At 40.4% G+C, this 26,136-nt stretch overlaps 1 protein-coding gene across 2 annotated transcripts; it reads right to left on the bottom strand.

Moving 5' to 3' along the window:
* Positions 1 to 690: 690 nt before the first annotated feature.
* ca9 (carbonic anhydrase IX) lies at positions 691 to 24,140 on the bottom strand. Of its 2 annotated transcripts, none has more exons than XM_036976728.1 (12): positions 23,356 to 24,140; positions 11,967 to 11,999; positions 10,778 to 10,948; positions 10,465 to 10,607; positions 9,430 to 9,522; positions 9,113 to 9,179; positions 7,494 to 7,651; positions 5,378 to 5,504; positions 3,835 to 3,918; positions 2,828 to 2,842; positions 2,477 to 2,574; positions 691 to 1,997 (listed from the first exon to the last, which is right to left on the bottom strand). In XM_036976728.1, the coding sequence occupies exons 1-11, from the start codon at positions 23,486 to 23,488 to the stop codon at positions 2,477 to 2,479; spliced, it is 1,122 nt and encodes a 373-aa protein (XP_036832623.1). In that variant the 5' UTR covers positions 23,489 to 24,140; the 3' UTR covers positions 691 to 1,997. The 2 variants fall into 2 exon arrangements, with proteins under 2 accessions (XP_036832623.1, XP_036832621.1); XM_036976726.1 differs by having other exon boundaries at positions 693 to 1,997; positions 2,481 to 2,574; positions 23,356 to 24,139.
* Positions 24,141 to 26,136: the final 1,996 nt, after the last annotated feature.

Raw genomic sequence — 26,136 nt, 5'->3', positions numbered from 1 at the left:
TCTTCCAGGGAGTCTAGAGATAGTGTTGATACACGGCACCACCATGTTCTGGGTTTGTCATTATCCAGGCCTGCTGGGGTTCATGTTCAGCTGACGTTCCTCTAAGACATGCACACACACAGGCACCGTATGTTGTCTGTATGATTCCCTGATCACACTGTGTATGTCAATCAAATCAATTTATTTATAATGCATTTCTTACATCAGCTGATGTCACAAAGTGCTGTACAGAAATCCTGCTTAAAAAGCCATGTCTATTACTATAAATGCTATGTGGAATACAGTAGATTAAAAAATATATATATAATATTTAATACATTGTTGAGAAACCGTAAAATGTATTACTGTATAGCTCCTGAGTGGCACTGCGGTCTAAGGCACTGTATCTCAGTGCAAGAGGCGTCACTACAGTCCCTGGTTCGAATCCTGGTTCGTATCACATCCGGCTGTGATTGGGAGTCCCATAAGGCGGCGCACAATTGGCCCAGGTCGTCTGGGTTTGGCCGGTGTAGGCCGTCATTGTAAATAAGAATTTGTTCTTAACTGACTTGCCCAGTTAAATAAAATAGCTATTTACTATAGCATTTTACTGATGATTGATTGACCCTACTAACTAAATGACACAGTAGGTGGCTTCATTTAATCCTCATTTTGGTGGATTTTGTATTGCTCATAGTTAATAGATGGACTATGAGACAGACTTTATAAGAATATAACACATTTATTGTACATTTCAAGGTCCAATTGCACATCAGTATACACCATTGTGGAGAGGTTGAGAGGTAAACTACAAAACAACTTAACGGTTTTAGTGACAAGTGTCCATACATTTGAGGATATATAGTAATAACAATACAACACTCATATAAAACACTTCCTGCATGATATCCAACACACACGATACAGCATAACACTTTTATCTGCAGGTCTAGTACTTGTAACGAAGTGAACACCCTGGGAAAAAGTGATTTGACTTTCTTCGACAGTAAGTCAATTGTATTGAAGTTCATGAACATTTATCATTTTGCCACCACAATTAAATAGAACACATTGTATACATTCTTACTCAGGTGGTAACTACAGCTGTTCTTCTACACGTACCATATACACACATCACAGGAGGTTGGTGGCACCTTCATTGGGGAGGACAGGCACGTAGTAACGGCTGGAGCAGAATAGGTGGAAAGTGATCAACAACATCAAACACATGGTTTCCACGGTTTCCATGTGTTTGATGCCATTCCATTCGCGCCATTCCAGGTATTATTATGAGCCGTCCTCCACCCAGCAGCCTCCACTGACTCGTATTACATACTTAAACCACTTTGCATTAGTAACAAAGACGAAAACAATCATTCTGAGCAAATGTTAAACTTGGTTTGAGCAATATGAATTCTCGATCATAACTCTTTTAAAGACACCGCCTCCGAAACATTGGCAACGAATAAGTATTTTTTAAACATCCCACTTTGGGCTGGATGTGTCAATGTGCAGTTCATACATGAATAATCTATTATCAGAATTACTGTCTTACTGTAATTAGCCATGAAATCACTAGCTTGAAAGAGACTGTTTTTCGGGAAGCTGTACTTGTCCATTTTCCCTCCATTTTCCAGTTTGATTTCAACTAATGAGCTTCAACCACTTGTCATAATAGTGACAGCTAGCAAGAGGCACATCATGCGCCACAGTAGAGCGAGCGAGAGAGCGATGACGTGCTGCTCATACAGTATCTGCACACAATCTGATATAGTATGCAATTTCCAGGGACCACTTTTGGCTTGTGAGAGCTACTTTCAGAACTACTGGCTAAAAAGTCTACAAAAGTACCTAGTTCTAGGCTAAAAAAGTCTACAAAAGTACTGGATAATCTCTTTAATTCCTATTGAAAATAGTTTGAATATAAAATCTGAATAAGACTCCTTTCCAGTGACATCTATGCCTCTTCTTTAGTTGCTGGTTTGTAGATAACGTTCTGCCTGGAGTCCTTTTTGATACTGCAGAGAAAGGAAATACACAGACTTAGTCTACAAAATGTGTACCTACCTGCAGCCTCTGCTTAACTCAAAGGCATAGGAGTGTACATGTAACCCGTATGATATGACATAACAATGGTCGATATTGACCAGTTTATATAGGTGTATGTATAGCTGTATGCATGTACTATAGTATGTTGGGTGCAGAGGGTCCAACATTAGAAAACATGACGAATCACAGAATCAAGGGAACAAAGAGTTACGAAACGACTTATTCTTATTAAAATAAATCTTTGACAAAGGACATTTTGGTCTTTGACAAAGGACATTTGGTCTTCAGCAATGAACATCTGTTGCATACCAAAACAGAGGCATCTTTCCATGGACTTTGGGTTTTATGATTGGACAGGCAGGCCAAAGACTGTCTTTATTCTGGGAAATACTGGGAACAAAACCAGAACTCATAATATGTCAGAAATGAGAAAATCAAGAAGTCTTACCTACCTAGAGTATTTTTTACGCTGTTGGTATGCATAGAGCGTGAATAGCAGCAAAGTGACGGCAAAGAGAGCTCCGAAGGCTATGGCCAAGATATCTCCTGTAAATCAAGAGATAAATGAGATGTTTACCATGTAGATGTTTTTATAAAACCTACCTTAATAGGGCAGTTACAAACCAATTCTGAATTTTGAAAATGTATCAATTACATATTTTGTTTTTTAATAACTTAATTTAAATACTGTTTAAGAAGTGAATACATGGGAAAGTATTTAAACGGTTTAAACTGTATATCTTATATTTAGTTAGAAGTTGTACACGTTGGATTTGTATTACCGTTGAGCACAGCTTACCTCTTGCTAGGACCTCTACAGAAACATGACAAAAAGAGAGATGTATATTAAAGCATGTTAAACATATTCTTCATCATGTAAAATGTTAAACAGTCCGACATATAAACAGTCTGTGTTCTTGTCACACAGGTAAGGTCAGCATGGTGAACGTATAACATCAGCTCAGAGGCCTTGTTTAACTTCTGATATGTACAATCTACATCTAAATGCCCCGTCAGACACTGATAATAGTGCTCCGGGGTGAAGCTTCCCCTAGATACAGATCTAGGATCAGCTTCCACCTCCCCCAATCCTAACTTTAACCATTAGTGGGGGAAATGAAGTACTGACCCAAGATCAGCGTCTTGGGGAAACTTCACTCGACTCCTATAACAGTTTACCTTTACAAATAAAAGCTCTGGCATCAAAGCCAGTGACATCTATCACATCAATAATGAAAAGTCAAGATGCTGTGTACACACCGCACAGTACACACAGGACTCCAGTTAACTGTATGACAAACAGCCTAAGAGCATGTTCAAGAAAACATTAAGATAAGGGGAGTATGGCTACCACGCGCCACCTGCCCTTATTAAAACCCATGTACGTCCAGAGAATAATTGTCCTATGCACCACCAATGTTTTAACCTGGTCCCAGATCTGTTTGTGCTCACCAGCGTTTTAACCTGGTCCCAGATCTGTTTGTGCTCAGGTCAGCTGCTTATCAACTCCTTGTCACTCTTTGTCATACCAAACCATGTTGATATGATAGCACAAACTGATCTGGGACTAGGCTACCATATTTTTTTCTAAATGGATGACAATTGGGGCCTGCGTAGTCAACACGTGATTATTAGCCCACATTTAAATTACATGGTTGTCCTTCCATATCTAGACTCTCTCGGTGCTCCGCACGACAGCGGCTGCGAGAAGGCACTATTATATATCCTATAACTTCAGGGTCGTCAGAGTTTGACTTTTTTTTATCATACTAAAAATAGTCTTTGGATTAATAATACTTTGCTTACCAGATGGCCCAGTTGATGGCCCTTCACTGTTAGAGGCATCAGTCTCCGACAAGGTGTTGATAGAGATACTTGGATGTCCTGCAACTGCAAGCAAAAACAATGACTTATCTCAATGTTAATGGGAATAGATAGAAAGTACAACATTAATAATAATACTATTAATAATATTATTTATAATAATATTATTAATAATCATATTAATAATAATAATCATATTAATAACAATAGTAATAATATCAATAATCATATTAATAATAATATGATTAATAATCATATTAATAACAATATTAATAATATTAATAATTATATTAATAATAATCATATTAATAACAATATTAATAATATTAATAATCGTATTAATAATAATAGTAATAATATTAATCATCATATTAATTATAATCATATTAATAATCATATTAACAATAATAGTAATAATATTAATAATCACATTAATAATAATAATAATGTTAATATTAATAATATCAATAATCATATTAATAATACTAATATTAATACTCATATTAATAACAATAGTAATAATATTAATAATCATATTAATAATAATCATATTAACAATCATATTAATAATAGTAGTAATAATATGAATACTCACATTAATAATCATGTTAATAATCAAATTATTAATAATAATATTAATAATAATAGCAATAATAGTAATAATATTGATAATATTGATAATAACTATAATAATAACTGTAATAACAGTAATAATATGAATAATAATATCAATGTGAATAGTGTAGTGGTCAGAAGAACATGAATGAATAAACAAATAAATGACAGAATTCCCTAGAGTCGACCACCTGCGGCCTCGCATGCAACCGTCGCACTAATAATATTGGGGCGGCAGGGTAGCCTAGTGGTTAGAGCGTTGGAATAGTAACCGGAAGGTTGCATGTTCAAATCCCTGAGCTGACAAGGTCAGCAAATCTGTTGTTCTGTTCAGGGGCAGATTTTTTACTAGGCAAGTCAGTTAAGAACAAATTCTTATTTTCAATGACGGCCTAGTGGGTTAACTGCCTGTTTAGGGGCAGAACGCCGGCAGAACGCCCCTGAACAGGCAGTTAACCCACTAGGCCGTCATTGAAACTAAAAATTTGTTCTTAACTGACTTGCCTAGTAAAAAATATGAGAAGAAGGAATTTTCAGATTTTCTCGTGAAGGTTGCACGTTACCATGCAATACCCCTGTCTGTGAGTTTGTTTCTGAAAGGTAAGTACTCCCAACCTTTACAAGGTGATACCCATTGAAGTATATGCATTAATGTGTGCTCTGGTCATGAGACTGAACAACATGTATAGAGTGCTAAGACCTGTTAAGGGCACACTGGGTTTCTGTCTTGTGAAACCTCAACAAAAAGTCTCTGGCTTGTAAGATATGTGCAACCAGGACCCTAACCCTTGACCTGGGCTCAGCTTCTCAAATGACGTTGGTCTATAGTTTGTGAATGTCTCTCAAGACAGCAAGGTTGCCTAAGGTGGAACACACGTCAAGTGTGCATAGGGGGATGATGTTTACTAACCGACTATGGTGGGAGTGTCTGTGAACGAGGCAAGGACGTGTCTCCCATGTAGAAGCTGAGGTGCTCTGAAATTCTTGGTCAGGTGCTGGTGTTGGCCTGCTTTCAGTGTGTCCTCCAGAGCAGCCAACTGGAGAACACAACATGGGCACCATCAACATGGTTGTAGATTGAAGATAGATTCTACTGTTATGTTCAGCCCACATGACCCACACAGTTTTCAAACTACCACATAATTGACTTTAATAAATGTCTAGAACAAATTAAAACAGTATCTAGTAGTGCTCTGTCTAAATGTTATTTTTATCTTGTTTGAAGATCTATTTTTAGACATGAAAATACAGACAGTACAAGTAGTAGTGGATCTCTTGTACTCTCAAGGAGGTATTCATGATGCAAGTCAATCTGTAAATCAATCTCCTGGGTTGGTGACCGACCTGCCTCCTGGAAACCCTGGTATCATCACTGACCTGCCTCCTGTACACAATGGTATCATTACTGACCTGCATCCTGTATACTGTGATGGTATCATTACTGACCTGCCTCCTGGACACTGTGATGGTATCATTACTGACCTGCCTCCTGGACACTGTGATGGTATCATTACTGACCTGCCTCCTGGATACTGTGATGGTATCATTACTGACCTGCCACCTGGACACTATGATGGTATCATAACTAACCTGCCTCCTGGACACTGTGATGGTATCATTACTGACCGGCCTCCTGGATACTATGATGGTATCATTACTAACCTGCCTCCTGTAGGCTATGATGGTATCATTACTGACCTGCCTCCTGGACACTGTGATGGTATCATTACTGACCTGCCTCCTGGACACTATGATGGTATCATTCTAACCTGCCTCCTGGACACTGTGATGGTATCATTACTGACCTGCCTCCTGGACACTGTGATGGTATCATTACTGACCTGCCTCCTGGACACTGTGATGGTATCATTACTGACCTGCCTCCTGGACACTATGATGGTATCATTCTAACCTGCCTCCTGGACACTGTGATGGTATCATTACTGACCTGCCTCCTGGACACTGTGATGGTATCATTACTGACCTGCCTCCTGGATACTATGATGGTATCATTACTAACCTGTCTCCTGGACACTGTGATGGTATCATTACTGACCTGCCACCTGGACACCATGATGGTATCATTACTAACCTGCCTCCTGTAGGCTATGATGGTATCATTACTGACCTGCCTCCTGGACACTGTGATGGTATCATTACTGACCTGCCTCCTGGCCACTATGATGCTATCATTACTGACTTGCCTCCTGGATACTGTGATGGTATCATTACTGACCTGCCACCTGGACACTATGATGGTATCATTACTGACCTGCCTCCTGGACACTGTGATGGTATCATTACTGACCTGCCTCCTGGACACTGTGATGGTATCATTACTGACCTGCCTCCTGGACAGTATGATGGTATCATTCTAACCTGCCTCCTGGACACTGTGATGGTATCATTACTGACCTGCCTCCTGGACACTGTGATGGTATCATTACTGACCTGCCTCCTGGACACTGTGATGGTATCATTACTGACCTGCCTCCTGGACACTATGATGGTATCATTCTAACCTGCCTCCTGGACACTGTGATGGTATCATTACTGACCTGCCTCCTGGACACTGTGATGGTATCATTACTGACCTGCCTCCTGGATACTATGATGGTATCATTACTAACCTGTCTCCTGGACACTGTGATGGTATCATTACTGACCTGCCACCTGGACACCATGATGGTATCATTACTAACCTGCCTCCTGTAGGCTATGATGGTATCATTACTGACCTGCCTCCTGGACACTGTGATGGTATCATTACTGACCTGCCTCCTGGCCACTATGATGCTATCATTACTGACTTGCCTCCTGGATACTGTGATGGTATCATTACTGACCTGCCACCTGGACACTATGATGGTATCATTACTGACCTGCCTCCTGGACACTGTGATGGTATCATTACTGACCTGCCACCTGGCTACTATGATGGTATCATTACTGACCTGCCTCCTGGATACTGTGATGGTATCATTACTGACCTGCCTCCTGGACACTGTGATGGTATCATTACTGACCTGCCTCCTGGACACTGTGATGGTATCATTGAACATTGTCCAGTTGACTGTTTGGAAGCAGGGAGGAGTGGTAAGGGAGCCATTATATCTGTAGAAGCGCTCCAGCTTGTTTGGCAAAAGATGACGGACATTGAAGGCAGGGATCTCAGTGTTAGACTCTGGAAAGGTGTAAAATAGTTCATCAATTGTGTGGACCATGTGGGTCCTTAAGCTGTCATTTTGTTTCTCCTTAATGACTATGTCTCTCCTTCTGTTGTGGATTTATTTTAACGCACTACAGTTTCTTTATGGAATACACATTTCCGTGAAAACGGACATTAAAGTACTATCTAATCTAATCACTAAGAATGTGAGAAACACCATGGGGGTTCTTAGTAATCTCTTGTGGACAGACACACATAAATGCTGACTCCCGTTCTCGGCTAGCATACAGAAATCGGTGGTGGTAGTCCATGTTGTTTTTAACTGTAATGCAGTGGATTGGTGACTATGACGTGAACATGTATTGGGTTTAACATCCATACAAGCATTATACTCTGATTTTACCTGAACATAGTGTGAAATATATATAAACATTAGCTTAGATGCAGGCAAAGTTTGCTGGGGGGGAAAGAGGAGATTGGGGATCTTTCCCCAACCCGTTTCCATGGCATTCCCATTGTTTTGGTTGAGTTCCATTGACCTCTTTCCGTATCTATGGAAGGGGAAGCTTTCCACAAGAAGTGAAGACAGTTGTAGGATAAGCTCATAGAGCTAAATGGATGGTTGAAGTGGAGATGCAGGAGGGAAAACCATGCAGCCTTTTTACTTCATGTTATCTTGGCTGAGTTCCTATGTCAAGCACCGGGAAATGGATTCCAACATCTGAGAAAAGGTAAAGTCTTGGTTTTTTTCTTTCATTTAGCCAGTTGCTCGTAATTAGCTGGATGGCTAGATTAGCCCTGAATCTCTACGAGTATTGAATACGTATGACAGCCCCCCCGAAGCGAAAGAACTATGAACGCTCTTACTTCTGCAGATGTCAAATCTAGTAAATGTTGTACGGCCACTGAATTCAAATTGGAATTCATATGTTAGCTATAATACCTGTTGGGGATAATACCAAAGTGGGAATTGAATTCTTGGAATTTACCTAACATTTGAATTGAGAGGAATTAAATATTTTTTTTAAATTAAAAGACTAACCTGGAATTTAATTTAATGAAATGGAATTTACAGGTAGAGGTATTTGAATTAGAATATCATTTTCCCGAATTGACCCCAACCCTGCTGAGAGTTTCTGTTTAGGGGGGTGAAGACTTTGCTCGTCTTGTTAGCATCTTTTCTCATATATCTCCCCTAGAAGCCAATGGAGCATCTGATACCAATTATGCAAGATTTTAGTTCTGGGTTTCCGAGATTAGATTCTCAGTAATACAGTGCTGTTTAATTTTCAGTAAATTTTCTAAAATGATCTTGCTATGTTCATTTTGTGAACCTAGAAAGTATAAATGAGAAAACAGTCTCCAATCTGTTGGACATTTCAAGAAAGGAGTATGTAAACTACATCCAACGTTGTAGTACACAATGTTTTGGCCACAAAAAAAAGGTCTATGGCTAGAGGTGTATCACGGGGTTACCTTCGATGCTGACATCAGCGAGCGCAGACAGGATCTTTTCATAGTTGTCATTCTCATGAAGACCAATCTAAATAAAAAAGAGTCAGAAAGAAGCAGATTAAAGTGATTGCTTCTGTATAATTTATTTAATCATCTCGAGGATTCTTCTGATTAATGTCTGTTTTTAAGTGTGTGAAACCCAAGACAATTGTCTTATCCTAGAATCTTATCCAATAGTGGTGCATGAAAATAGACTAATGACACTTCAAACTTTTGAGTCACCATGATGAGTTATTATGAGGGTACTGGTATAATTCTACATGTGTGGAATAACTTACCCCGATGAAGCCCCCTAATACAGCCAGGCCATCTGATTTGCTGGCTGCCTCGGACAGATTTGCATATTTAGAGTTGTAATGAACTATGTGGATCTGGGAAGAGAAGCATGGGAACGTGATGATTGCACGGAACACCCTTCCATCTCCTACTGCTCAAGTGAACAGCAAACCTGGTTTAAAAAATCAGATAAAGCAACACCTCTCCCCTATTTGACCTGAATATTTTGTATGCATGTATTGATATGTAGGCTATGTGTAAGTGATGGCCTTGATGCTATTGAATATACATTTAATATATGAATATGTAAATGTTAAAGGCCTAGAATATGTAAATGTTAAAAGCCTCGAATAGTAAGTTTTTATTCTCAGAGTTGAGTCAGTACAGACACTGCAAGTGTCAGTGAAACCATGAACACCAGCTAGAAAGAGTTAGTAGTGAATCATGTAAGCGATGTCTTCGGTGCTTCTGGATGTAAATGTAATGTATGAATATGTAAATATGTAAATAGTAAATCCATAGAATATATGAATATGTAAATGTGTAAATGGTAACGTCCTAGAATATGTAAATGTTAAAGCCACAGAACATATGAATATGTAAATATGTTAATGAAAAAAGCCCTAGAATGTGTAAATATGTAAATGTTAAAAGCCTAGAATATTGGGTTTCTTTTCTCAGTACTGAGTAAGTACAGAACTTTTTTCTTGTTATACATTTCTGTAGTTCTGTCCTTGAGCTCTTCTCGTCTATTAATGTACTGTATTATGTCATGTTTCATGTTTTGTGTAACCCTGGAAGAGGTGTTGATGCTATCGCAACAGCTTATGGGGTCCCAATAAAATACTAAAATAGCTGTGTTGTCTTGTCAGTGTTGTCGCTTTTAGTATGTTGACAATGAGCCACATGCCAAAGACAACTTCCTGTCTTGACATATACATTTGATGGGCAATAAAAGGAGTTTGAGTTTAAACTAATTGAACCTGCAATAATTCTGGGGCATTTTTTCATTTCCCCAGTATTTCTGACTTCCTCACCTCTGCAGGGAAGTGGACGTTATCTATGGTGTGTTCAGATCCTGGCACCTCTTTGGTCCCCCAGTGGAAATGCAGTTGGGCGGCCCGGAACTCGTTGTCAAACCCACTGGTGATGCGCATGGTGTTGGGCAGGACCAGCTGCACTGGAGACACACACAGGGCACAACAACTACTTGGTTCTATTCAGTTTTTCCAGTGTAGAACCCTCTGCAAAGCCATCCACGTTTTGGTACAGCTTTATAAGGAACAATGTTGCCTAATAAATGTTGCTTGTACCGTCAATTTAATGCATATTGGACGGCCAGGAACTTACAGGTATGGCCGTTGTTCAACAGTGTCAATGCTGAGCTGTCTGTCAGATCATAGTCCTCCAGAGTTATGGGTGGCAGGCTGCGGTCATAGAGGGCTCTCCTGGTATCAATGTCAATGGGAGACTGGGATTTTCCACTGCAGTGTGAGAACTCAGAGGACCAGGCAGCTTGATCTGTCAATAGGATGTGGGGAAATTATTAACAGAACAATGGCCCTTCGGCAGTGTGACTTAGTTAATGATAAGACACGGCTCTCTTCTTATGAACACAAGTTTTTTGCACATGAGATTTACACAGGAAATCCCAGAAGTCACTTCAAGTGTCAAAATGAAACTATGAACACCAGCAAGAAAAAGTTAGTAAGGAATCATGAAATACTAAATAGTGATGACCACCAGGAAATAGTGGTGACCACCAGGAAATAGTGATGACCACCAGGAAATAGTGATGACCACCAGGAAATAGTGGTGACCACCAGGAAATAGTGATGACCACCAGGAAATAGTGATGACCACCAGGAAATAGTGATGACCACCAGGAAATAGTGGTGACCACCAGGAAATAGTGATGACCACCAGGAAATAGTGATGACCACCAGGAAATAATAATGAATAAGCTGCATACCGTCTTATTTAACTCCAGGACGACAATATTTGATTAATGATGTGGAAGTATTAATGTGTTTAATTTTAACACCTGTAACAAGAGGCTATAAATTAAAGTTCCTGATCACAACCAGTCATAAAGAGATCAAACAAAATTATTATTATTATTATCAATTAACTGTTTAATAACTATCGATCTTAGGTCACGCTAACTTCACTCATTCAGTTACATTATGGCTTCTTCTCACTAAGTAATACCAAGCTACAGGTACCAGATCGATCGCGGAGGTGGACATTAACAGTGGTACGTTCCACTCATATCAATGAAGACTAGATTCTAAGTAAGGTGTCTTGAGTATTGGTAGAGTTGACATCTCTGGCTTACATTATGATCTTATTTTACCACCGTAACTAAAACAAAATATGGTTCTCTCTTTAATACAGATATGATAAGCCTTTCTTTGAGCGACAGAAAAAGAGACTTGTGTTGGTAACTGATAGTTGGACTGATAAGGCAGATTAGCCTGTGCAGAGAGAAGGATACAGTGCATGTATTTTCGTAATAACAACGTTTGTGTATGTTTACCTTCGTAGCCCCAGTGTCCACCATGAGGGACACCTGCAGAAAAAGAGGGAAGAGGGTTAATTCATCAGTGATTTGTGGTGAAAGGCAGCAAAACAATATGAGCAAGCATGAATATATGCATTTGTGAGTTTATAATTTTACTGGTTACAAAAAAAGCTGACGTTATATTAGAGAATAATTCTTCAAACTGTTTTGTGGCTAAAGCTTCAGGCTAACAGGTTGTCTCCTCTGATCTTGAAATATTGTGTCTATTAAAGTTAATTGCAAACTATGCTAAAGCAACATCAGGCTATTGCAGCAACCAAACAGAAATTGGCAAAAATCACTTGGATTACAAGGCTGGGACATGGAACAACTGTAACCCATTCTTATGTGTTAGGCTAACCCAATACATATCCGTTTACGACCAAAGTACATATTTAGGCATAACTGTACAATTCTGGTCAACCATTCAGGATGTATTTCATCAGCGCAGGTTCCTTAAATGGTTAAAAAGGAAGCAGCCAAGTTGAAAGAGCCAAGTATCTGAGCACTCTGGTTCTGGATGACGCAGATATTTGCTATTACTCTTTTAACCACACACACAATCATAACTGTTTGCTATTGTGTGAATGAGTCCATTATCAATCCCCACTGTATGCCCTTGTGTGAATGAGTATATTATCCAGCCTGCCAGTAAAGGCGTCAGCATGCTTCAGTTCGTCTGGCGCTTTGCGGAGAACCGAACAGTAGAGAACCTCACGAGTGTACTCGCATACTCACTTAAAAGACTTTCACTTGAAAAACTTGAAAAAAGCTGCAATAGTACTATTTGTCCATTTTGAGACACCGTAGCCAGTAGACACTTCCTCAAAATAGTCAGAATACATTTTTATTTTATTTATTTCACCTTTATTTAGCCAGGTAGGCTAGTTGAGAACAAGATCTCATTTGCAACTGCGATCTGGCCAAGATAAAGCAAAGCAGTTCGACACATACAACGACACACACATGGAATAAACAAACATACACTACTCAAAAAAATAAAGGGAACACTTAAACAACACAATGTAACTCCAAGTCAATCACACTTCTGTGAAATCAAACTGTCCACTTAGGAAGCAACACTGATTGACAATAAATGTCACATGCTGTTGTGCAAATGGAATAGACAACAGGTGGAAATTATAGGCAATTAGCAAGACACCCCCAATAAAGGAGTGGTTCTGCAGGTGGTGACCACAGACCACTTCTCAGTTCCTATGCTTCCTGGCTGATGTTTTGGTCACTTTTGAATGCTGGCGGTGCTTTCACTCTAGTGGTAGCATGAGACGGAGTCTACAACCCACACAAGTGGCTCAGGTAGTGCAGCTCATCCAGGATGGCACATCAATGCGAGCTGTGGCAAGAAGGTTTGCTGTGTCTGTCAGCGTAGTGTCCAGAGCATGGAGGCGCTACCAGGAGACAGGCCAGTACATCAGGAGCCGTGGAGGAGGCCGTAGGAGGGCAACAACCCAGCAGCAGGACCACTACCTCCGCCTTTGTGCAAGGAGGAGCAGGAGGAGCACTGCCAGAGCCCTGCAAAATGACCTCCAGCAGGCCACAAATGTGCATGTGTCTGCTCTGAGCACATGTGACAGAGTCTGGAGACGCCGTGGAGAACATTCTGCTGCTTGCAACATCCTCCAGCATGACCGGTTTGGCGGTGGGTCAGTCATGGTGTGGGGTGGAATTTCTTTGGGGGGCCGCACAGCCCTCCATGTGCTCGCCAAAGGTAGCCTGACTGCCATTAGGTGATGAGATCCTTAGACCCCTTGTGAGACCATATGCTGGTGCGGTTGGCCCTGGGTTCCTCCTAATGCAAGACAATGCTAGACCTCATGTGGCTGGAGTGTGTCAGCAGTTCCTGCAAGAGGAAGGCATTGATGCTATGGACTGGCCCTCCCGTTCCCCAGACCTGAATCCAATTGAGCACATCTGGGACATCATGTCTCGCTCCATCCACCAACGCCACGTTGCACCACAAACTGTTCAGGAGTTGGCGGATGCTTTAGTCCAGGTTTGGGAGGAGATCCCTCAGGAGACCATCCGCCAACTCATCAGGAGTATGCCCAGGCGTTGTAGGGAGGTCATACATGCACGTGGAGGCCACATACACTACTGAGCCTCATTTTGACTGGTTTTAAGGACATTACATCAAAGTTGGATCAGCCTGTAGTGTGGTTTTTCACTTCAATTTTGAGTGTGACTCCAAATCCAGACCTCCATGTGTTGATAAATTTGATTTCCATTGATAATTTTTGTGTGATTTTGTTGTCAGCACATTCAACTATGTAAAGAAAAAAATATTTAATAAGAATATTTCATTCATTCAGATCTAGGATGTGTTATTTTAGTGTTCCCTTTATCTTTTTGAGCAGTGTACAATCAATAATACAGTATAAAAATCTATATACAGCATGTGCAAATGAGGTAGGATAAGAAAGGTAAGGCAATAAATAGGCCATGGTGGCAAAGTAATTACAATATAGCAATTAAACACTGGAATAGTATGATGTGCAGAAGATGAATGTGCAAGTAGAGATACTGGGGTGCAAAGGAGCAAGATAAATAAATAAATAAATACAGTATGGGGATGAGGTAGATTGGATGGGCTATTTACAGATGAGCTATGTACAGGTGCAGTGATCTGTGAGCTCCTCTGACAGCTGGTGCTTAAAACTAGTGAGGGAGGTAAGAGTCTCCAGCTTCAGAGATTTCTGCAGTTAGTTCCAGTCATTGGCAGCAGAGAACTGGAAGGAGAGGCGGCCAGAGGAAGAATTGCTACGGGTGGATGCTGCTATGGTGACCAGTGAGCTGAGATACGGTGGGGCTTTACCTAGCAGAGACTTGTAGATGACCTGGAGCCAGTGGGTTTGGCGACGAGTATGAAGCGAGGGCCAACCAACGAGAGCATACAGTAAGCAGTGGTGGTTAGTATATGGGGCTTTGGTGACAAAACAGATGGCGCTGTGATAGACTGAATCCAATTTGTTGAGTAGAGTGTTGGAGGCTATTTTGTAAATGACATCGCCGAAGTCAAGGATCGGTAGGATGGTCAGTTTTACTGAGTGAAGGATGCTTTGTTTGCGAAATAGGAAGCCGATTCTAGATTTAATTTTGGATTGGAGATGTTTAATGTGAGTCTGGAAGGAGAGTTTACAGTCTAACCAGACACCTAGGTATTTGTCCACATATTCTAAGTCAGAACCGTCCAGAGTAGTGATGCTGGATGGGCGGGCAGGTGCAGGCAGCGATCGGTTGAAGAGCATGCATTTAGTTTTACTTGCATTTAAGAGCAGTTGGAGGCCACGGAAGGAGAGTTGTATGGCATTAAAGCTCATCTGGAGGTTAGTTAACACAGTGTCCAAAGAAGGGCCAGAGGTATACATAATGGTGTTGTCTGTGTAGAGTTGGATCCAAGAATCACCAGCAACGAGAGTGACATCATTGATGTACATGTATACAGAGAAGAGAGTCGGCCCAAGAATGGAACCCTGTGGCACCCCCATAGAGACTGCCAGAGATCCAGACAACAAGCCCTCCGATTTGACATACTGAACTCTATCAGAGAAGTAGTTGGTGAACCAGGTGAGGCAATCATTTGAGAAACCAAGGCTGTTGAGTCTGCCAATAAGAATGTTGTGATTGACAGAGTTGAAAGCCTTACCCAGGTCGATGAATACGGCTGCACAGTAATGTCTCTTATGGTTATGGTAGTTATGATATCGTTTAGGACCTTGAGCGTGGCTGAGGTGCACCCATGATACGGGTACGGTTAGATTCTAAATGTTCGGTAATCGTTTTGTTAACTTGGCTTTCAAAGACCTTAGAATGGCAGGGTAGAATAGATATAGGTCTGTAAGCAGTTTGGGTCATAAGCTAAGATTTTAAAAAATATGTCATTAATTTTGACGTTATGCAGAGATCTTAGTCACGCAATTTTACATCTAACTAGGATGTTTGATGCAGTATTTTTAAATGAAAAAAAATGCATGAAAATGAGCGTAGACTTTAACTTGCCTCAAGAAAAAAAATGGTGTGCCTGAACAGCCTTAAAAAAAACCACTGAAGTCCAAAATGAACAAAAACTTCAACTGCACAAACTCTTCCAAACTGTTTTGGCTGAGAAGCGAGCGGACGCCTTTAAACCTTGATCAGGGGGATCAGACGGGATAGAGAGCCAGGTTCCTAAGGGATCAGACGGGACAGAGAGCCAGGTTCCTAAGGGATCAGACGGGACAGAGAGCCAGGTTCCTAAGGGATCAGACGGGACAGAGAGCCAGGTTCCTAAGGGATCAGACGGGACAGAGAGCCAGGTTCCTAAGGGATCAGACGGGACAGAGAGCCAGGTTCCTAAAGGATCAGACGGGACAGAGAGCCAGGTAGAAGGGTCCAAACAGGGGTAGAAGGGTCCAAACAGCCTGATTGGAAAACCCCGGGTCATTGTTGCGTTACATGGGCCCTGAGCCACCAGGGAGACAGAGGAGACAGACTGGCCTCCATTGTAAATAGCTCCATTGTGAGCATGTCATCACCTAAAGACATGCCTGATGATGATATCATCAGAATGTTGACATCACTACAACTGTGATCCAATTTGGAATACAGTTATCCCCCTTTAAGAATAGACCATAGGACTGGACTGAGGAATCTTAGTGAGAAGTTTGATGCATTGAACAACTGGCAGTGAGACTTGACTGTGAAAACCTCACTGTGTCTGTCTGAGACATACTTTAGGAAGGGAGGTGACCCTTCATTTTGAAACCGGTAGTTCTGTGAGTGACGTCTTCAGACTTCATTTAGAAACTGGTGAGGAGTCACCCACTGCACACAGCCAGACTGAGTTGACTTTCAGTTAGGTTTAATTTTCTCAAAAAGGTTACCGTTTTTTAAAATTTTATTTCAGTTTACACATTTTCCCCCCTAGTTTTAGTTTACTATAGCAACCTCGGCAACAACTTTGGAGGGAACGTTCAGTTGATTCACCTGTCTGTTTGATGTATGGATATACTTAGTGTACCACTGAGAAAAGCCACAAGCAGAACCCCAAGTTTAACACTTGGTCAGTAAATCATGAATTCAATATTTTACCCCAACATTGGTGATGCCTCTTTTTTTTTCATTCTACGGTTTAAAAAGAGCCACCATACTATTGGTTTGTGGGTGTGTCTCTGCGGCAGGCAGCCACACAGAAGACAGTAGTGTATTACTGCTATCGAGTCTGACACGTGGAAAGCCTGGCTGATGAAATGCCAGACTGCACATTCTGAATCACTGCACCTTTTGCCAGGGCAAATGGACTCTACGTGCCTTTAAAAACGTACAGTCAAGTCTCAAGGCAGAATGTGCTGTGATTCAGAATGTGCAGTCTGGCATTTAGTACCTCACTCCTTCCACAGTACGTCAGTAGAAGGGAAAACCTGATGTCAGTATTTTTGAGTCATTTCAAATAAATGTTACTATATTAGTCCACCTCATTCGAAATAATTGCATTATTACGCCAAAAGATGCTAAAGAAGCACAAATTTGCTTTTATTATTAGGTAGCTGTAATTCGACTTTTATATTGCCCATAAGGTGGATGAACATTAATTACAGTTAGGTTACAATGGTTACAATTTAATTGGGTGTAAATACTTTTCTATAAACTACTTTACCAAATCCCACTGCATCCGATTATTGTATCAAAAGAAAGATACGAGTTAGAAATGAAAGCCCTTCCTATTCCTCAACAAGGATGTGTTAAAGTAAATGTTGAACTTTTATTTAGACAGTTCAAAATACCGCTGAGGCCAAATTTAGTTTCAAACAACCAACATGGAAGCATGTCTCTGTGTGAAAATAAACAGAAAATGTGTTTGTTCTCACAAGTGCTTAATATGGATTAGTAAACTCACTGTTTTGGTATTTGTAAACACTGAAACCCTAATAAGTTTGTTGGGCAACTTCCATCGATGCCAAAAATCTTGTTTTAAAAGAGCTAAAGGATTCCTTGTTTTTGGAACTAAATGAAAATCTTCAAGTATTTTCAAAGGTCTGATTATTTGGACAAAATAATGTAACTTTTTTTCTTTCTTCTTTTTTTTAACATATTCTATCCATATTGGCTGTCTACTTAGCCAAACACAGCATGTCCTTTAGGGACAGCTATCTTTTTGACATATTCTATCCATATTGGCTGTCTACTTAGCCAAACACAGCATGTCCTTTAGGGACAGCTATCTTTTTGACATATTCTATCCATATTGGCTGTCTACTTAGCCAAACACAGCATGTCCTTTAGGGACAGCTATCTTTTTGACATATTCTATCCATATTGGCTGTCTACTTAGCCAAACACAGCATGTCCTTTAGGGACAGCTATCTTTTTGACATATTCTATCCATATTGGCTGTCTACTTAGCCAAACACAGCATGTCCTTTAGGGACAGCTATCTTTTTGACATATTCTATCCATATTGGCTGTCTACTTAGCCAAACACAGCATGTCCTTTAGGGACAGCTATCTTTTTAACATATTCTATCCATATTGGCTGTCTACTTAGCCAAACACAGCATGTCCTTTAGGGACAGCTATCTTTTTGACATATTCTATCCATATTGGCTGTCTACTTAGCCAAACACAGCATGTCCTTTAGGGACAGCTATCTTTTTAACATATTCTATCCATATTGGCTGTCTACTTAGCCAAACACAGCATGTCCTTTAGGGACAGCTATCTTTTTAACATATTCTATCCATATTGGCTGTCTACTTAGCCAAACACAGCATGTCCTTTAGGGACAGCTATCTTTTTGACATATTCTATCCATATTGGCTGTCTACTTAGCCAAACACAGCATGTCCTTTAGGGACAGCTATCTTTTTGACATATTCTATCCATATTGGCTGTCTACTTAGCCAAACACAGCATGTCCTTTAGGGACAGCTATCTTTTTGACATATTCTATCCATATTGGCTGTCTACTTAGCCAAACACAGCATGTCCTTTAGGGACAGCTATCTTTTTGACATATTCTATCCATATTGGCTGTCTACTTAGCCAAACACAGCATGTCCTTTAGGGACAGCTATCTTTTTGACATATTCTATCCATATTGGCTGTCTACTTAGCCAAACACAGCATGTCCTTTAGGGACAGCTATCTTTTTAACATATTCTATCCATATTGGCTGTCTACTTAGCCAAACACAGCATGTCCTTTAGGGACAGCTATCTTTTTAACATATTCTATCCATATTGGCTGTCTACTTAGCCAAACACAGCATGTCCTTTAGGGACAGCTATCTTTTTAACATATTCTATCCATATTGGCTGTCTACTTAGCCAAACACAGCATGTCCTTTAGGGACAGCTATCTTTTTAACATATTCTATCCATATTGGCTGTCTACTTAGCCAAACACAGCATGTCCTTTAGGGACAGCTATCTTTTTAACATATTCTATCCATATTGGCTGTCTACTTAGCCAAACACAGCATGTCCTTTAGGGACAGCTATCTTTTTAACATATTCTATCCATATTGGCTGTCTACTTAGCCAAACACAGCATGTCCTTTAGGGACAGCTATCTTTTTAACATATTCTATCCATATTGGCTGTCTACTTAGCCAAACACAGCATGTCCTTTAGGGACAGCTATCTTTTTGACATATTCTATCCATATTGGCTGTCTACTTAGCCAAACACAGCATGTCCTTTAGGGACAGCTATCTTTTTAACATATTCTATCCATATTGGCTGTCTACTTAGCCAAACACAGCATGTCCTTTAGGGACAGCTATCTTTTTAACATATTCTATCCATATTGGCTGTCTACTTAGCCAAACACAGCATGTCCTTTAGGGACAGCTATCTTTTTGACATATTCTATCCATATTGGCTGTCTACTTAGCCAAACACAGCATGTCCTTTAGGGACAGCTATCTTTTTAACATATTCTATCCATATTGGCTGTCTACTTAGCCAAACACAGCATGTCCTTTAGGGACAGCTATCTTTTTAACATATTCTATCCATATTGGCTGTCTACTTAGCCAAACACAGCATGTCCTTTAGGGACAGCTATCTTTTTAACATATTCTATCCATATTGGCTGTCTACTTAGCCAAACACAGCATGTCCTTTAGGGACAGCTATCTTTTTAACATATTCTATCCATATTGGCTGTCTACTTAGCCAAACACAGCATGTCCTTTAGGGACAGCTATCTTTTTAACATATTCTATCCATATTGGCTGTCTACTTAGCCAAACACAGCATGTCCTTTAGGGACAGCTATCTTTTTAACATATTCTATCCATATTGGCTGTCTACTTAGCCAAACACAGCATGTCCTTTAGGGACAGCTATCTTTTTGACATATTCTATCCATATTGGCTGTCTACTTAGCCAAACACAGCATGTCCTTTAGGGACAGCTATCTTTTTGACATATTCTATCCATATTGGCTGTCTACTTAGCCAAACACAGCATGTCCTTTAGGGACAGCTATCTTTTTGACATCCCCATTTTGCTTCATAAATCCAATGTTACAGAATGTTCATCCAGAAGCTTTAAACAGTTTTAGTTTAGTCTTGTTCTTCAGGAAAACCTGTCTCAGCCATATCAAAAAAACGTATGTATAAATCATGTGTATAAAATTGGCTAGATCCAATATTTGAGACCAGATGCTGCCAAGTCAAGTGTGTAGTCTACAGTGTCAACGCTAGTCTTATGAGGGGAGACATGGTTTATAGGACTTGTCTTGCTGTCTCCACTGTGTAACTTCCTGTCAAAGACAGACTGAGTCAGCCACGATGAAACATCATTGGTTTAGTTGTCAGTACTCCCAATACAGCACGTATCCCAGTGACTTTGCCTGTACCCCCCCCCCCCCCCCGAAAAATATCACACACGCACTGCACTGTTGGCTGAGGAAAATTCAAACTTTTTTATTTTTTTGAATGAATTCCTGTGAGGCTTGTGTTCAGATCTGAGGTATTTTCTTTGGGACCAAGCACTTAATTGTAAGCTGTCAGTAGAGTCCAACCTGACGGAAATTGGTTTTACAGTGACAATATTAAATAATTTAAATTAAGAAATTAGGCTGCCATTGGAATATCATAAAGAGCAACAATTGAAGGTTTACATGTCATGAAAAGAAATGGATGTAAAATATGATTTTGAATCTTGAAATCCTTACTTTGATTACTCGTGTATGTCATGATGGAACATCTCTAACCAGCTAAAAACAAACAAATGGTACAATAGACTGGTTAAATACTGAATATTGCCTAGTGTTCCAATCTCAGGTGTAGGCCTCCTCCTGTTGAAATCAAATACATTGAACTAGGAAGCACTAAGTCATCACTTGTTGGAATATAATACTCTGCATAAACAATATCCTCAAACTATTTGTTGAAATTTGAGATAATACTGTAGGTTATAACATAATCAATACTCCTTTCCCTGCCCCAGTATGTCTCGTCCATTGTCCAAAGTCTAAAGGAAGGACTTGTTTATCTAGGTGATAATTGCGTCTGACACAATTAGGTGACTTATCTGCACTGGTAAATAAGCCTGAGGTGATCTGGAGGAGTGATTATGACAGTGGTGAAAAACACTGGCTCTATTTTCCTCGTGTTAGAACGCTTACCCACACACATCCGCAGCTTTGCCTAATCACTCTTACAGGCTTTAAAACACATGTTTTGGGTTTAAATATTTTTTTTAATGAACTTTAATCAAAACCATTTTGATAAGACTTGCATAAAAGGTGAAAATTATTGCTGGAAAAACTAGCTTTTGAATACAAACTTGAGTAACAGTCTTTATTGAGATGTTACAATAAAAAAAAGCATTATTGTAAAAAAAAAAACATTTTTAAATCTAACCAAGTATTCAAATAAAAAAGTGAATCATGAATGAATCTCGAAATGAAGCAATGAAGCAATACCAAAGACCTTGTCTTCTGAACTGAAACCAGGTCCACTGTCCATTCAACGTTTAACCAACGTCTTCTGAACTGAAACCAGGTCCACTGTCCATTCAACGTTTAGCCAACGTCTTCTGAACTGAAACCAGGTCCTCTGTCCATTCAACGTTTAGCCAACGTCTTCTGAACTGAAACCAGGTCCACTGTCCATTCAACGTTTAGCCAACGTCTTCTGAACTGAAACCAGGTCCACTGTCCATTCAACGTTTAGCCAACGTCTTCTGAACTGAAACCAGGTCCACTGTCCATTCAACGTTTAGCCAACGTCTTCTGAACTGAAACCAGGTCCACTGTCCATTCAACGTTTAGCCAACGTCTTCTGAACTGAAACCAGGTCCACTGTCCATTCAACGTTTAGCCAACGTCTTCTGAACTGAAACCAGGTCCACTGTCCATTCAACGTTTAGCCAACGTCTTCTGAAGCACCATACACATCACACTACTACACACATCACACAGCTACACACATCACAAATCACACTACTACACACATCACACAGCTACACACATCACAAATCACACTGCTACACACGTCACACTGCTACACACATCACACAGCTACACACATCACAAATCACACTACTACACAAATCACACTAAACAACATAAAACATCCCACCTGACCAGTTGAAATAACACCACCACTAAACAACATAAAACATCCCACCTGACCAGTTGAAATAACACCACCACTAAACAACGTAAAACATCCCACCTCACCAGTTGAAATAACACCACCACTCAACAACATAAACATCCCACCTGACCAGTTGAAATAACACCACCACTAAACAACATAAAACATCCCACCTGACCAGTTGAAATAACACCACCACTAAACAACATAAAACATCCCACCTGACCAGTTGAAATAACACCACCACTAAACAACATAAAACATCCCACCTGACCAGTTGAAATAACACCACCACTAAACAACATAAAACATCCCACCTGACCAGTTGAAATAACACCACCACTAAACAACATAAAACATCCCACCTGACCAGTTGAAATAACACCATCACTAAACAACGTAAAACATCCCACCTGACCAGTTGAAATAACACCACCACTAAACAACATAAAACATCCCACCTGACCAGTTGAAATAACACCACCACTAAACAACATAAAACATCCCACCTGACCAGTTGAAATAACACCACCACTAAACAACATAAAACATCCCACCTGACCAGTTGAAATAACACCACCACTAAACAACATAAAACATCCCACCTGACCAGTTGAAATAACACCACCACTAAACAACATAAAACATCCCACCTGACCAGTTGAAATAACACCACCACTAAACAACATAAAATATCCCACCTGACCAGTTGAAATAACACCACCTTGCTGGGTCAGTTGCAGCCACAACACTCACCTTTAGGATGATGCTCCCCGCTGTCCTTCTCACTGCTCCCGCCATCCTCCTCTTCGGAGGATGAGGAAGAGGAGGATGCATTTAGCACCAAACCATGGAGGAAGAGGAGGGTGAGGAAGATCTTGAGAATCATCTGGTCAAGGTATTGTTAGGATCTCCTGTGTCAAATGAGCACTGTGGCAGTTCTCTGAAAATGGTCTGTCAGGTATTCAGTCGACAGTTAAACTATGTCATGAAGTTTACTGTCTGTCTGTTAGGTAGTCTGCAGTTAGACTATGTAATGAAGTCTACTGTCTGTCTCTCAGGTAGTCTGCAGATAGACTATGTAAGGAAGTCTACTGTCCGTCTGTGTTCAGTCAAACTGTCTTTAGTGAGACAGCACCCAGCTAGTTATCAACCGGACACTCAGTAGTCATTTTGTCCTGAGAAGAGAAATGTTCAGCTAGGCAACAGAGCACGTTTCAACAGAGCACGTTTCCACAAAGCACACTTAGCAAGAAGGTAAGAGGAGTAAAGTTGTCTTCAATATGCCCAGCTTCAGTCTTCATACTCTCTCTTCACTCATTGACCTGTGTCTCCTCTCCTTCACCGTTACTGGATCCAGGGCCAGGACATCTGGGCTGGGCTTTTTAAAGGCAACTCAGAGGACAGCCCAGGCACCAATCAGGAGCCTAGGAACTGCTCAAGGTGCCTGGTACATCCCCTGTTCTCCCCCACCTCCCTCTCTTTCTGCTGGACTAGACCCACACACAGGCACAGTCGGTCAGACACACACACTTGTGCACAATTTCACACACACAGTCCCTATCTAATCTCCTGCCTTGTCAGACTCTCTCTTTCTCTATCTCTCAGTCCCTATAGCTGCACAGAGCAAAGTCCAGAGGACTGCCAAGAGGAGGTATGAGAGGGGGAGTTTGATGGAGTGAGGAGAAATGCAGGTAATGATAAGGGCAGTCAGGAATCAATGAAATATCAAAGTGAAAAATAAATAAATTAAGATGTATTGTCACATACACCGGATAGGTGACGTGTGTTGTTTTATAGGAGTCAGTCAGAGTAGTACTGTGCCCCTGGAGCAAATTACGGTTAAGTGCCTTTACTCAAGGACATATAAACATGTTTGTCACCTTCTTTGTTCTGCCTGACAAGGGGGTGTAACTGTACTTTGAAAGATAAACACATTTACTACAGCCAGGGATTTTTACTATTACTTACACATGTTGTTCACTGGCAACCCTAACAACAATACCAACACCAATAACAACCCCAATAACAACAACCCCAACAACAACTACCCCAACAACAACCCTAACAACAGCCCCAATAACAAACCTAACAACCCCAACAACAACACCAAATACAATGCCAACAACAACCAATAACAACCCTAACAACAACTCCAATAACAACCATAACAAAAACTCCAACAACAACCCCAATAACAACCCTAACAACAACCCCAATAACAACCCTAACAACAACCCCAATAACAACACAACATCCCAAATAACAACCCTAACAACAACCCAACAACCCCAAGAACAACCCCAATAACAACAACCCCAATAACAACTCCAATAACAACCCTAATAACAACACAACATCCCAAATAACAACCCTAACAACAACCCAGCAACCCCAAGAACAACCCCAATAACAACCCTAACAACAACCCCAATAACAACCCCAATAACAACCCTAATAACAACACAACATCCCAAATAACAACCCTAACAACAACCCAACAACCCCAAGAACAACCCCAATAACAACCCTAACAACAACCCCAATAACAACCCCAAAAACAACCCTAACAACAACCCCAATAACAACACAACATCCCAAATAACAACCCTAACAACAACCCAACAACCCCAATAACAACCACAACAACAACCATAACAACAACCCCAATAACAACCCTAATAATAAAGATAATTTTAAAAAACAACAACCCTAACCATGTTTAGCAGCAATATTGAAACGTAATTTTTTTTATTCAAATCATTTCTGGAAACATTAGCATTTTGCAACAGGAGAAAATGTGCAATTCTTACTCCCTATTCTGTGGAAGCCACATTCACCCTCCATTTTGTGGAATTCATCCCCTCCCACTGCAACACACACACACACACACTTTGGCCCTCAAGGGCTTGAGTAGAGTCTATCTCAAGCTGGAGGTCATCAGGGATCGGTATGATCACATCTCTCAATAAATCACGCATACAGATTAATTCCATAGATAACTGATCCTACTCAGATGACAGTACATGAGGCTATTCATATTCATCTCCTGTTTAGGCACTTATATATAGAGGTAGCTTGCTGCATTCATCAATCAAATTCATTCATATCTCAACTGGTTTTCAAAAGTATGGACCAACAAGTCATTGGGGGGGGGGGATCCCTTTTTCTCTGTGCAGAGAGGCATCTATAATAACCATATCCTACTTCTTCTTCCCTAATTCTTGGTATTTTCAGAGTCATTGAGCGTGTAGACATTTGGGAGATCAACATGAGGTCAGCCCTGGATGATGAAAGCTAATGAATCAGGTAGAGAAGACAAATAGCAGTAAGTAGCCTTGCCTCATAGTGGCAGGAACCTATCTCCGGTTTCTGTAGCATGAGGGAGCTTGATGTACAACTACACCCCCTCAACAGGACGCTAGTCTATCTCAGGGCACAAGTACAGTGAAATGCCTTTATTGCAAACTCAAAACACAACAATGCAATAATCAATAACAATGTATTACTAGAAAAAGAAAAAAAAAACACAATAAA

The sequence above is a fragment of the Oncorhynchus mykiss genome, chromosome 5 (assembly GCF_013265735.2).
Source record: "Oncorhynchus mykiss isolate Arlee chromosome 5, USDA_OmykA_1.1, whole genome shotgun sequence".
In the NCBI taxonomy this organism is placed as follows: domain Eukaryota; kingdom Metazoa; phylum Chordata; class Actinopteri; order Salmoniformes; family Salmonidae; genus Oncorhynchus; species Oncorhynchus mykiss.
This window is presented reverse-complemented; position numbering and strand designations above follow the sequence as displayed.